Raw genomic sequence first — 15116 nt, 5'->3', positions numbered from 1 at the left:
TTGTCCCATTCCTCCAGACCAGGGGTGGGGAACCTTTTTTCCATTAAGGGCCATTTGAGTATATATGAAAATATTCACGGGCCATACAAATGCTTGCAATTACAAAGATTGTGGGTTGAAATAAATGTAAGCATTTAATGATGCGCTCACACAACAAAAACACTAAAAGGTCTATCTGTTATAAAATATTTTGTGTTATCATTATAAAATAATCTTTAAACATTATTTTAAAGGAATTTTTTCCCAGGTTAATTGAATCAAGGCCATTTTTTGCTTTTCAAATTATTTCTCAAATGTCTCATGGGCCTTATACAGCCTTATACGGCCCGCTCCAATACCTTGACTTTGTTGTCCTTAAGCCATTTTGCCACAACTTTAGAGGTATTATTGGGGTCATTGCCTATTTGGAAGACCTATTTGCGACCGAGCTTTAACTTCCTGGCTGATGTCTTGAGATGTTGCTTCAATATATCCCCATCATTTTCCTTCCTCATGGTGCCATTTATTTTGTGAAGTGCATCGGTCCCTTTTTTCCTTTTTTTTCCTCCAAACATAACGATCGTCATTATGGCCAAACAGTTAAATTGTTGTTTCATCAGACCAGAGGACATTTTTCCAAAAAGTTATTTGTCCCCATGTGCATTTACAAACTGTAGTCTGGCTTTTTTATGGGAGTTTTGGAGCAGTGGCTTCTTGCTGAGCAGCTTTCAGGTTATGTTGATATAGGACTCATTATACTGTGGATATACACTCACCTAGAACTTTATCAGGAACACCTGTACACCTACATATTCATTTGATTATCTAATCAGCCAATCATGTGGCAGCAATGCACTGCATAAAATCATGCAAATATGGGTCAGGAGCTTCAGTTAATGTTCACATCAACCATCACAATAGGGAAAATTGGTGGCATGATTGTTGGTGCCAGACAGGCTGGTTTGACTGGTATAACTGCTGATCTCCTTGGATTTTCATGCACAACAGACACTATAGTCTCTAGAGTTTACTCAGAATGGTGCCAAAAACAAAAAAACATACAGTCAGCGGCAGTTCTGTGGACAGAAACACATTGTTGATGAAAAAGGTCAACGAAGAATGGCCAGACAGGTTTGAGCTGACAGAAAGGCTACAGTAACTCAGATAACCACTCTGTACATTTGTAGTGTGCAGAATAGCATCTAAGAATGCAAACACATCGAACCTTGAGGCGAATGGGCTACGACAGCAGAAGACCATATTGGGAACTATTTTTAGGACCATACTGTTCCTAATAAAGTTCTAGGTGAGTCTAGATACTTGTCTACCTGTTTCCTCCAGCATCTTCACAAGGTTATTTGCTGTTGATCTGGGATTGATTTGCACTTGACTTACCAAACTATGTTCATCTCTAGGCAACAGAATGTGTCTCCTTCCTGAACGGTATGATGGCTGGTGTATCCATGGTGTTTATACTGGCGTACTATTGTTTGTAAAGATGAAGATTGTGCCTTCAGGCATTTGGAAATTGCTCATAAGGATGAACCAGACTTGTCAAGGTCCACAATTTTTTATGAGGTCTTGGCTGATTTCTTTTAATTTTCCCATGAAGTCAAGCAAAGAGACACTGAGTTTGAGAGTAGGCCTTAAAATACATCCACAGGTACACCTCCAATTGACTCCAATTAGCTGATTAGACTATCAGAAGTAACTTGGCTCATTGATTAAAGGCTTGACATCATTTTCTAGAATTTTCCAAGCTGCTTGAAGGCACATTTAACTTAGTGTATGTAAACTTCTGACCCACTGGAATTGTGACATAGTCAAAAGTGAAACAATCTGTCTGTAAACAATTGTTGGAAAAATTACTTGTGTAATGCACAAAGTAGATGTCCTAAATATCTTGCCAAAACTATAGTTTGCTCATATGAAATATGTGGAGTGGTTAAAAAAATTGTTTTAATGACTTCAACCTAAGTGTATGTACATTTCTGACTTCAACTGTATTTATTAAATGCAACTTTTTAATTAAATGAAAGACTTTCTACCAAGTCAGTCCACTGGCCATTTTTGCAACACTCTAGTGCAGCTGTTTTTCTATGTAAACAAGCGGCATACAAGTGTAGCTCCTTTCTACTTGAATGGAGAAAGACCGAAATCTCCAAAATGGATAGTCAAGATTACGATCAAATCAGCAATAAAATCTGATCATCACTGGAATCATAAATTGTGTTTCTATACATCAGATTATACTAAAAAACTAAAGCACATGCACATTCCCAAGTTGATTGACAGGAGATGTCTGTATCTAAAAGGCGATTGGCTCTTTTACCTGTAACTAGGTTGGGACTTCTATTCTACATCCATTGACCATTGGGCATTCCAATTTCTCTCATTCAAGTGGCTCGTCTCCGCTAAATAGTCTCTGATTTAATATAATTTTTAACATTTCAAAAGTTGCAAATGTTAAAGGGGTCATCAAATTAGGAATAACATTTTCCTTGATCTTTTGACATATAAGAGGTCATTGTACTAGATAAACCATAATGCAAGTTTCAGAACTGAAAACTTCCTCCTTAATAGAAAAAGAGCATTTATTTAAACCAAGCTGCAAAAATTACTCGTTTGGAATTCGTGGAGCTTGTGACATTACAAGGACCATATACATATGCATACTGTAATCTATGCCTATTTTTCTGTCATTGCACCCTTGGCCCTGCACACTGGTGCTTAGTCAGTCACACAGGTGAAGGGGGGAGAGATTGGGCCTGTCATGGGAGATACATCCAAAGTGGCTTACACAGAACACCTTCATGTGCCTATCTGGATTTAAATGTTTTTCTACATAAACATGCACAGACAGATGTCTTTGACTGCTTGATACATGTCTCGGCCGCTTTTAAATGATGCGGTGTCAAGTTACAGCTCTGAAGATGAGAAGCTCTCTGTCATTTAAATGCTGCCCTGCTTTTTTGAGCACAAGCACGTCATAGACGCTTTCTTTTGCCCATATGCGCTATTTTTAGTTAAAGATTAAACTTTTATTGTCATTTTGCAGAGTACAGGTACAGAGCCAATGAAATGCAGTTGTTTTCAAATATTCCAACTAAGCTGGGGTCAGAGCACAGGGTCAGCCATGAAACAGCACCCCTGGAGCAGATAGGGTCAAGGGCCTTGCTCAAGGGCCCAACAGTGGTATCTTGGCGGTGCTGGGGCTTGAACCCCCAACCTTTTGGTCAGTAACCCAGAGCCTTAACCGCTGAGCTACCACTAGCCCACTGTTGGTATGATTCAAGCTTTGCAAAGGAACTGTTATTGAAGGATGGGGCAGTTAACAACACTTGGGCGTGATCGCAAAATCCATAAGAAAACTGTTTCATTCATGAATAATTCATATGTCATCACGACTGACATGCTGACACCCTGTTTACACCGGGTGCGTCCGTTGATGCGACGCAATGGCTTGAGGCTGTCTACACCGCGCGCACCAACAAGAACTTTCTAAATAGTTTTATAACACATAAAGGACAGGCAAGGACAAGAAGGGAACCGGCTGAACAGTAAACATAACTTTTAATGGTTAACTTAAAACCAACATAAACAAACATTCTGCGCGGCCGCATGCTTCTCTCTCGCTCGAACCGGCGCCTCCGGCCACCCCTTATCTCGCTCTCCCACTGATCAGCTGATTCAGCGGCGGCTGTGCTCCATCACGGCCCGGCCACGCCCATGCTCTCCTCCTCGTCACATGTTTATTTTTGTTGTTGGCAGTAGTAGTGTCAGCATGTACAGCGCAAAATGGATCGGGAAATCTGTTTTCTGTTGGCGCAACGCAACGGGCCGCAAAGAACGCTTCCATGGTATAATTTATTATATTGGGTTCCATTGCTTTTGATGCACCGCGACTCTCGCGTCTGGTGTAGACAGGGTGTGACTGTTAACAGTGGTGCTTGATATTTCGTTTTGATGCTTATTCATTTTCTTCCTATTGAGTTTCTTTACATGGCTCTATTCGAGGGGCTGCACAATGTTAGCCAATCAGAACAGTGGGTATTTACGTTGAAGTTTTAAGGCAAAACCGAGTGTTTCAGACAGAGGGCCAAAAACAGGGTGGAAAATGATCATATATTTCTAAATCATGACAAAAAAACAAATGCAAAATACATACTAACATTATCAGTGGAACTCAGGGAAGATAATAAAACTATATAAAAAAGAGCATTTCATGACCCCTTTAAAGCAAATGTTTAAATATTAGTTAGACAAAATTCAGCCAATTACCCCCTTTTCATAAGCCTCGCGTGAAGGGAATTATTTCCTTTGTGCAGGCTTTTATGATTAATTAACTGCATTTTGCGAACTGATTTATCACTCAAGCTTTTTTTTCAAGTATTTTCTAAGGAAGCATACAATGAGATGTGCTTCTCTTACCCCTTTCTAAATGAAAGAACTGATTCATTATTGTGTGAAGGAAACAAATCTTATAACATCCTCTGCCTCACAGTCAATTTCATTCCATTATCACTCTATTAATAAACATACAATGATTGTTTAGAAATGAACACAAGGCTAAAAGCTATCGTAGCAGGCTTTTTTCTTCTTGTCTGGTTGGGCCAGTAGTTTCGATTTTTACTTGCCCTGCCAATATTTTCACTGGCCCAAACACACACATACACAAGAAAAAAAATCAAATAAAAATAATGCATTTTATTATTTAGCAGTATATGTTTCATTGTCCAAAAAAAAAAACAACTATATATTTCTTTCATTACACATTGTTTTCTTTCAAATAAATAAATAAATAATTGTTTTTAATTTGCAATCATTTTACAGAGGTGTAACTGTGACTTTGCTGTAATATGGTGCCAAAAATCACTGATTGGTTTATAATTTTTAAAAACATTGTTACTGATCCTTTTTAGACTATCAAAAATCTCTCTCGCAATTTCAACAAAAATTCATCTATATCGACACAATATTTGACAGAGGTGATTCCCATGAAAATGTCCTGCCCCTATTTTAATCTAAAATCAAAAGAAACAAATAAGAAAATACATTTTACATATAGAAAATAAAGCCTATTTTTAGGGCCATTAGAGTTTTTACATTATGATATAGTATTAATGGACTACATAGTAATCCTCCCATGGTTCTGCCATACATTTTGGCTGATTTTAAATAAAAAATACAACAGCTTATTGTTTTTAACTATAATACATTAATGATAATCATCATTACAAGTAATGGGAATAGTAAATGTAAAATGACCAGACATATTACAGTAATGACAACTGGGGAGTAAAATGTGTTTAACTGTTCTGAAAATAATGTCACAATGCAAAAAATCTTAATAGTCCTAAATGTAGCCTTTTGTGTATGTGTGTGTGTGTGTGCAAAATACATTTTCATACATACTCTCTGAGCACTTCATTAGGAACACTATGGTCCTAATAAAGTGCCCGATGTGGTCTTCTACTGTTGTAGCCCATCTGCCTCAATGTTCAATATGTTGTGTAATGTGAGATGCTATTCTGCTCACTACATTTGTACAGAGTGGTTATCTGAGTTACCGTAGACTTTGTCAGACCAGTTCGAACCAGTCTGGCTAATATTTGTTGTCCTCACTCATCAACAAGTCATTTCTGGCACCAACAATCATGCCACGGTCAAAATAACTGAGATCACATTTCTTTACATTCTGATGATTTTATGCATTGCACAGCTGCACATGTACATGATTGGCTGATTAGATAATTGCATGAATAAATAGGTGTACAGGTGTTTCTTATAAAGGACTCAGTGAGTGTATATACATTTGTTATTAATTGATTTGGGGTTAAATGTAACTAGAACATTTTCTGGACAGGTTTCATGAGAATCACCCATATATATTTCCATCAGCAGAATAAACCACAGAAAACCAAATGTTTAAGTTTTACAAGGCATAAAATCCATATGTACAATAAGCTCTGGCTCAATAGGGTGAGTGAAATCTCCAAGTCCACTGGCCATTCTATTGTTGAGTCCTGCTATATTTTCTTTTTTTTTGTCAAGTTCTTCTCTAGTCCACCAGAAATCACAGGCTTAGCTCCCCTCGGTTCTTCTTAGCCTCGTAAGGACAGCATGGACAGGATCTACGATCAGCGTCTCTTTGTGGTCCACCACTGAGAAGACCTTCACCGTCCTGGTTGTCTGGTTAAGGACTGAGCTTGGCTCTCTGGTTCTGGCCTGGCAGGTCAGTGTGTTCACCAGCTCCTGCCTGAAGCTCCTACTGACCATGCAGTAGAGCAGGAAGTTGGTGGTTGAGTTTAGGTTCTGCAGCATGTTGGCCAGATCGCTAACAACGTTGATGGTCATGCTGTAGTCACTGCGGTCAAACTCTGTGTAGTTGTATTTTGTGCGAAGGATGCAATACGTAACAAATCGAGGAAGGCTGAGTACCACAAAGGCTATGGAGACCGTCCCAAGCAAAAGGATGGTGCGTCGGACTACGCCACGTGTACTCTTACCCCTGATTGCCCTCCGCTCCTCCTTGGTGAACAGCTGACTGGAACAGTTCAGATGATGCGCGATCAGCGAGTTAAAAATGATGATGAGAACAATGGGAATTCCACCTGAGAGAAAAGTGGTGACCCAGACCAGAACCGTGGCATACAACTCATCCCTATAGCGACACCGCGGTACAGTGATATTCTGTCCTTTGATGGTGATATTAGTTGGCTTGACCGTATTGATCCAGCTCATGGGAACTGATGCAATGTGAGACAGCAGTATAATAGTCACGCAGATGAACAGAGCAGTTCGGGCCTGGTGGAATCGTTGTTTGGCTATAGTGATTCTCAGAACCAGATAGCGCTCTATGGTGAACATCACGACTATCCAGGATGAGCTGTAAAGGGCACCGTACTGCAGTACGCCCATTATGCCACACCATGGTTGGGAGTGCCAGAAGGGCTGGACCTGCAGGAAGACAAGACACAGGTCCAGAAGGATCACCCACACCAGATAGAAGGTATCCACCAAAGCTAGGCAGCCCAGGTAAACAGTTGCTGTCTCTGACATGCCACATTTACGGAAGCAGATCATGTAGAAGGTGAAGAGGTTAGCTGGAGAAAGATAGGAAATGAAATGCTTAATTCTGTTTTAAACCCATAATAGGAACCAAAGTTCTGAATAACAGAACCAAAACTTAAAAGTCTGTGTTTACAATCCCCACTTCTGAAGTGGTAATTATGAGTACATTGCGTTCAAGTGCTTTGTTGTCATATAGCATATAGCCTTAAGCTAATAAATCAAGACTAATGCTGCCTTCACGTGCAATCGGAATTATCGGTTTCCCACTCGGAAGTTGCACATGAACGATCCCTCAAGTCGTAATTATGATTAGGAAACTCTGAGATCATTTTGATACCAGAGTTTCCAGGATGGGAGGAGTCGTAAAATTTCAACATGGCAGAGGACAGTATGGTTGCTGTAGTGAATGACAGATTTGATTTATTTTTCCATATTATGCATATTGCGCAGGACTTGCAAGGCGAAACTTTAAAATGACTTAACCAACTACATTTACAGGCTTATTCGTGTGATAAAATTGCGCAGTAGCTGAACAGATAGAGCGTTGCACTTACGGTTAGGGTGGGGGTTTGTGTTTTTAAAACTGGATAGAGTATTAACCTTGAAAAACACATCGCTTTTAGCGCCACACAGTGGACATTTCACCTCAAAAAAACCACGGTACACTTAACATACCACGTAATTTCATTTTTTTTAAATGTCGCCATATTCTCTTTCAATAGTCTACAATTGTAACGAGCAAATGATGTTCATGGCTGTTCAAACTACAGACTATTGGCAATAAAAAAAAGAGGGGTGGGGTGCTAGCCCTTCAATATATCCCACTCCAACTTCCTTTTTCAATAGGAAATACAGTACATCAACACAGGACAGAAAACTGCACTGGTCAATCAATTTCATTGGGGTCATTAACATCCATTTCACATTGTACAATCACAAGTGGACAGGCCTAAATATGGATGTTAATGATCACTAATATACTGTATGTTGGTTGCCCACTATAAAAAAATCCAACTTCCATTTTGTCAGACAAACTGATTGAACTATCTAATGTAAAAAAAACTTTTATGCAATTCAGTGATCAACATTTTAAAACATTCAATGCAAAGTTGGGTCTTAATACCATAATCCCTTGTGCTTGAAATTATTTAGTTGTGTTTGGTTTAAAACATGGCGACATATGAGGACATGCAACTAACTGTTGTTTAAAATTAATTGATGGTTTTGCTTTATTTTTGTGTTTTTTCTTTTCAAATGACGTTTTGCTGTAAAATGTTTTTGTTACCATCAGGATGTTTAATGTTCACTTTGATGAAGTTCTTTCAAATTTCTGATGACTTAAAGGTGCACTCAATAACTTTTATCTTTGTTTCATCTTGGACTTACACTGACACCTAGTGGCTTGGATTCAGCATCATTTAAAATACATAGTTTTCAGTTTCAGATATTGTTGTAGAAATGTAGTATTCACAGTCAGTCATGATTATTTTAATTGTGTGAAATTGTCAAATAACAAGACTGTTACTGAGATTAAGCGAGTAGAATTCGACTGGTCATGTGATTGTAACATGGTCGCCCCCATGTGCGGACCCACACACTGTCATTGCTCCAAAACAATATCAACTTTGCCAGATATGTATAGTTTTTAAAGAATGATGGGAAACAAAGTTTTGTTAAGTGGTGAAATTGTCACAAATTGTTAAAAGTAATTTATGTGAAGTCTAACAGGTCCAAAAGTCTCCTTGGCCAATGGCCAACCCCACCCCTTCTTTACCTTCAAGTGTTCCTGCCTCAGAATCTACAGAATTACTAACCTGGTATTCCCATAATGCACAGTAGAGGGTAGTACACCTTCTGAACAGCAATTAAGACATTTACCCCATCCATTGCCAGCACATCAACACTCAGGCAGGCGAACAGGAAGACATAATAACTGCCATGTGTTAAGGAGATAGATGTAAATGCACTATAGATAGAAATGCATGTTATGCATAGTGATTATAACCATGTAAAATATACACACATTGTAGCCAAAAATAAATAAATAAATAAAAATAAAAAAATAGATGAGGTCTTATTTGTTATCACAGTCACATACCTCAAATTCATAAATACATTTATTTACTTAAGGTATCACAGCTGGCTATATTATGGAGACGATGCCACTTAAAAAAACAAATTCAATTTTTTTTCCTTTCATAAAGGTATAGTTTACACAACATCGAAAATCATTCACTCCCCCTCATTCCAAACATTCGTTTTCATTCTACTTTACATATACTATTGTGTCCAATGGAAGATAGTAAGTCACACGAGTTTGGAACAACATGAGGTTGAGTTAATGAGGACAACCGTTTTGCGTGTACTGTCCCTTTAAGTAAAATGTCAAGGGTAAACCCTAAGGACAGCTATTAATCTTCATTGACAATGACAATATAATGTAAAAACCTTAAAGCAATATTTATAATGTTCCTCGCATATCCGGTTATAAATCTGATATCTAATAGTTAGCCCACACATGTACAAACACTCATTAAAATTTAAATTGCTTTACACATATCACAAAATCCTCCTTATAAAACCATAAATGTGTAATATGTTGTTGTAATATAAGTGTAACTTATTTCCCCCAGGGTAATTGTCTCAGTGCAGCCTATATAAAGAATACAATGCTGGTATACTTACAGCAGTGGATGTGACCGTGTCAGGATCTATACTGATGACTGCAGTCAAACAGCAGATATGAGTTGTATGAGCTATAAGAGATCACTCTGAACAGATGTTCAGGTAGGAGGGCTCATGTTCAGCTCACATACACACACACACACACACACACACACACACACACACACACACACACACACACACACACACACACACACACACTTTTATACTGATGATATTATCTATCCCCTAACCCCTTACAGAAACCGTTTTGCCTTTTTCATCTTTCATTGTGACATTATTTAGTTTTTATTTGGTCGTTTTAATTGTGGGATATTTGGATGATCCAAACAATGTTACCAACACCACCAAAACCTTAAAAACTGCACTGGCAATCTGCTTCCCTCTAGTGATCATAGAGAAATGGACAAGGGGAGAAATACAGACAGTCAATATTGAACCTTTTACAAATTATGTCGTGTGAAATATTTGTCATTTTATACTATGAATATTTATAGATGCTTTAAGCAATTATTATTATTATTTTGGAATATCACGCATAAAATGTTGCAACTACATGACAGATATGACTGAAATGGGTGTTGTGAGAATCACACATGTCTTTCTGACAGAACTAGGCTCTGTAAAAGGCAAGAAAGAGTCAGGGGAGCCTGTCAGTAATTTTGAATGTTAGGGGTTGCTGTCATTGGGTTGGCTGACATGTCTTTGGAGGGTTGTGTGTGAAAATCCCAGGAGATCAGTAGTTACAGAAATACTCAAACCAGCTTGTCTGGGACCAACGATCATGTCACGGTCCAAATCACTGAGATACATTTTTTCCCCATTCTGATGGTTGATGTGAACATTAACTGATGCTCCTGACCTGTATCTGCATGATTTTATGCACTGCTACCACACGATTGGCTGATTAGATAATCGCGTATATATATATATATATATATACACACACTGGCAGCCAAAAGTCTGGAATAACGTACAGATTTTGCTCTTATGGAATGAAATTGGTACTTTTATTCACCAAAGTAGTATTCAACTGATCACAGTGTATAGTCAGGACATTAATAATGTGAAAAATTACAATTACAATTTGAAAAAAATAAATACAAATAATTTCAGAACTCATTGAGCATTCTGCTATGTGTCCTTTGAGTTATTTTGACTGGACGGCCACTTCTAGGGAGAGTAGCAACAGTACTAAATCGACTCCATTTATAAACTATTTGTCTAACTGTGGACAGATAAATGTCTTAGCTTTTTGAGATACTTTGTAACACATTCCAGCTGTATGTAAAGCAACAATTCTTGATTGTAGGTGTTCTGAGATCTCGTTTTTGCAAGGCATGGTCCACATTAGCAAATGCTTCTTGTGAATAGCAAACTCAAAATGTGTGATTTTTATAGGTCAAAGTAGCTTTAACCCACACCTCCAATCTTGTTTCATTAATTGTATGCCAGGTTTGCCAACTCCTGACTCTAATTAGCTTTTGTTGATGTCATTAGCCTAGGGGTTTACATACTTTTTCCAACCTACAATGTGAATGTTGAATGATGTATTCAGTATGTACAAGAAAAACACAATAATTTGTGTGTTATTAGTTAAAACAGATTGTGTTTGTTCATTATTGTAAATTAGATGAAAAAAAAAAGATTTTAAGACAAATTTATACATAAATGCAAGTAATTCCAAAGGGTTCACATATTTTATCTTTCCACTGCAACTTGATTAAGTCAGTAACTGTAATCTGATTAAAAAGAATTTAAAATGCAATGAGTTACACTACTTAAAAAATTACAGTAACTAATTACTTTGTAATCAGATTACACCGTGCTAATAAATAATAACACACACCACTGAAGCAAAACTGAAAGCTCATTTCTTTGACATTAATTAGTGTTTATAACAGGATGAAGAAAGAGTAATAAAGCTTGTCAAGTGTGTAAAATATTGTACTTTTTATTTCCAAATGGGAAACGAGTTAACAAAATGGCCTGTTAAAAAAAATGGGAATGGCAAAGAAAATGTTGAGGCTGTTACTGACATTCACAGTACTGTTAAACCAAACGCATAACTCAATAAACAATGTGTATGAGGCAATTAAAAGTGGTTTTGATGGGCACTGCACCAACCAACGAGGGAAAATGCTACTTTGCAATGTTCCCTTGTAAATCCAAACCGGTCATCATATATCTATGTTCATTTAAATTAAACACATTATGACAAAAAAGTGATCTTAAGACTAAAAGTATCCTCTATCGAGACACAGGATAAGGACTGGTTGTCGTGGCAACCCCTGAAGGGCATTAGAACCTGATTCTCCCTCTTTCACATGGCGCAAACAGAAAATCAAGTAACTCTTTCGGAATAGCTGTCTGAGTGTCACTAAGACTATGTCGGAAATGGAAAGCAGCTGCCTTGATCAATCACTGCCCAGATAATCAATGACAGACAGGGTGTGAGGAGGAGGGCGTGGGCGAGACTTCGAAGGCATTGTATCATCATGTCTAATGATTTAAAAGAAATTCAAGGGGTCTTTAGAGATAACCAAGCAAATACTTAGACTACAATGCTTATTTCTGTGTAGAAAGATGATTATAATTACAATTACAGTCTGACACATTTCAGAATGCAACGGCATTCTGTGCCTTGAATTCCAATGTGCCTTGATGCCCACCTCTGTATACTGCCTGAAAAGGCAGTGTTTTTCATATTTCAGACACAGACTTAGTATGGGGAAACAAGCCTATTAGAATGGGAATATACAATTCTCCTCCACCATGGAAAAACATCCATATTCCTGGTACAAGATTTATACAAACTTGTAAATGGGACTTGTTTTGTCAAGTGAGTGTGTAAGTGGAGGTATGCCGAAATATGGCAGTCCTTGACATTTGGCCGCACATTACAAAACTGTAACGTACATCATTTGTAAAATAACTACTTTGGTGAGGACAAAGTTCTCACAGATTAACAAAGTGTCAACTCAATTTAGCATCTTAATAAGCATTGTAAATAAAACAGAAATAAATTAATCTGAGTAATTAAATTCTCTTGCAGGTTGAGTCAGCAGACATTATAAAACCACTAGAACCATAAAGACACTCTGAATCTTTATTCTTCTGTCCGAGCACGATATCACAGAGACATGAAAACACGTTTGACGAAAAAACCTTCATAGAACTTCGGCTTCCCCTCAACGTGACTTTGCAAAGCAAAAAAATTAAGATGAGCGTGGGGGGTACAAAACAAGACTGAAAACAAACCAAAAAATAGACCATAAACAAGCATCTCGTATTTACACTGAATACAGGCAGTTCATATCATTATAATGGGTATGGTCTAAACCCTGAACATTACCCTCCCAACATTGCCCACAACCCCAGTCCACTCTTGTATACACCCATCAAGTTACAAAGTCTTCAGGTGTGGGATCACAGGGAAAGTACCAAGAGTTTCGTTAAATCTGTATATTCTTCCAGACAGGAGGGCGAATGGGTGAGTTTCAGACGCCCTGGGCCGGAGGGTGAGATGTGGGTGCTGGGTGTTTATAGGTTATCTCCGGGCTGATATTGAGGTTCAGTCGCGGTGAAGTAATCCTCAAGGAAGGCCTGGAGGTACTCGAAAGTGGGTCGCTCTTCTGGGTCTTTCTTCCAGCACAGAACCATCAGGTCGTGTAGAGAGCTAGGACAGTCCTGAGGACACGGCATCCGGTAGCCACGTTCCACTTGTTCCAGCACCTCCCTGTTATTCATGCCTACCAACAACAACAGAAATGCAAACTCAATAAGACTGTTCATTTTAAAGGATATAGCAAAGCCCCAACTGACAGGTAGTTTCTAGGGCAATACGAAGTGGCCTTAATGTGGTTGCTTACTGGCTCAAGTCAAAAGAGACCATCCCAAAGTCTCTATGGCATACTGATGCCTAGATATGTGTGGGGACCTTTTCAATAGAAGTCTATGGGATTTTTCTGCTCACTTTTCATCTGCCGAACCGGCATTTACAGTCCATCCACAGGTTTTCTATTGGATTCAGGTCAGGCCTCTCAAAGTCTTTGACCTTCCTATCTTTAAAGGGATAGTTCAACCAGTATGTGCATTCACGACAGGGCTGAGGTTAAATGGTCTTTCCAGCGATGGCAGCAGACGCTCACTCCCTCTGTTGGCATTGCTTGGTATTGCCTACCTGTTCATCACCATGTCTCCTGAGCTCTCTGTCTCTCTGAGGCTTGTTGTTGTGCTGCTGTTGGTCCAGCCTCCTCCATCTCCCTGTGCCTCAAGTCAGAGTACTCAGATTCAAATAAATATGGCTGTGCAAAAACTTGCATCTCCTCTTAAATCAAAATCTTCTGACATTTTGGTTTAAATTTGCTTCAATTTGTTTACAGCATTCGGTCTGTACAGCGTTCCTTCTACTCAGTTATAAACAGCGCTTCTCTTCTGGGTGTGTCTCGCATGCGTCACTCTCGTGTGAACACACCAACGGCAATACTTCACACTAGAAACTGCATGACCTCAGCCCTCTCGTGAACGCGCATACCGCTGCTTAACAGACGCGATTATTTAAAGTACTTAAATATTGATCTTTTCATTAATAGTAGTTTAATTATAAGGATCTCTTGAGCTGAGCTATTTTTCTTCAAATGTGTTCTGCTGAAGAAAGGAAGTCATTCACATCTGGGATGGCATGAGGTCAAATGATGAGAGAATAAACATTTTTGGGTGAACTATTGTCATGATTCACTGTTGTTTTGCCTCTGCCATCTGTCTCTAGTCTCCCTTGCACTACATTTCCCATAAGTCACTGCCCTGATCACTACCAGCTGTTCCCTATTGTTCAAACCTGTGTTTCATTTACCTCATTTATCTTTATCTATGTATATATTGCCCTGATGTCCATTTTACATTTGTCAGTTGTTGTGTTTCTCTCCAGTTCGTGCTCCGGTGTCTATTCTGTTTGTTTACGTTAGTTTTTGCTTGCTGGGTCCCAGTCTTAACCCTGTTCCAGCATTTATCCTGTTTTGTCTTTTGTTTTACTTTTTCATTAAAGTTAAGCCGCTCCTAGATCCCACTCGTGACCTTCTTTAAACATTAAGCCACTGCCTTGTTTTTTTTGGCATTGTGTTTAGGGTCATTGTCGTGCTGAAAGGTGAACCACCTGCCCATCTTCAGTTGTCGAGTAGAGGGTCGAGAGAGAATATCCTGTTTGGCTGTCATTAAAGCAAAAGGTAGCTCTAAGAAGTATTATATCCAAGGGTATGATCATTTTTCAAACCCTGTTGTTCTAGATTTCCATCTTGTATACATTTTTGAATCCCAGGAGATCAGCAGTTACAGAAATACTCAAACCAGCAGCAACTATCATGCCACGGTCAAAATTG

At 38.6% G+C, this 15116-nt stretch overlaps 2 protein-coding genes across 5 annotated transcripts in view; both read right to left on the bottom strand.

Moving 5' to 3' along the window:
* Positions 1-6063: 6063 nt before the first annotated feature.
* On the bottom strand, positions 6064-8940 carry LOC127621717 (probable G-protein coupled receptor 139). Its single transcript, XM_052095435.1, has 2 exons — positions 8868-8940; positions 6064-7085 (listed from the first exon to the last, which is right to left on the bottom strand). Exons 1-2 carry the CDS (start codon positions 8938-8940, stop codon positions 6064-6066), a joined length of 1095 nt encoding a protein of 364 aa, XP_051951395.1.
* Positions 8941-10751: 1811 nt separating this feature from the next.
* Positions 10752-15116, bottom strand: part of fynb (FYN proto-oncogene, Src family tyrosine kinase b) — a 105586-nt gene continuing 101221 nt past the window's right edge. For 2 of the 4 annotated variants that reach the window (XM_052095254.1, XM_052095253.1), the window contains one exon: positions 10752-13490. In XM_052095254.1, coding sequence (XP_051951214.1) covers positions 13282-13490 — 209 coding nt within the window. In that variant the 3' untranslated portion in view covers positions 10752-13281. The remainder of the gene's footprint in view (positions 13491-15116) is intronic. The other 2 variants (XM_052095250.1, XM_052095251.1) reach the window with 1 other exon arrangement.

This window comes from Xyrauchen texanus, chromosome 28 (assembly GCF_025860055.1).
Source record: "Xyrauchen texanus isolate HMW12.3.18 chromosome 28, RBS_HiC_50CHRs, whole genome shotgun sequence".
Taxonomy (NCBI): Eukaryota; Metazoa; Chordata; class Actinopteri; order Cypriniformes; family Catostomidae; genus Xyrauchen; species Xyrauchen texanus.
Note: the sequence above shows the minus strand (reverse complement) of the source record. Positions and strands in the feature narration are given on the sequence as shown.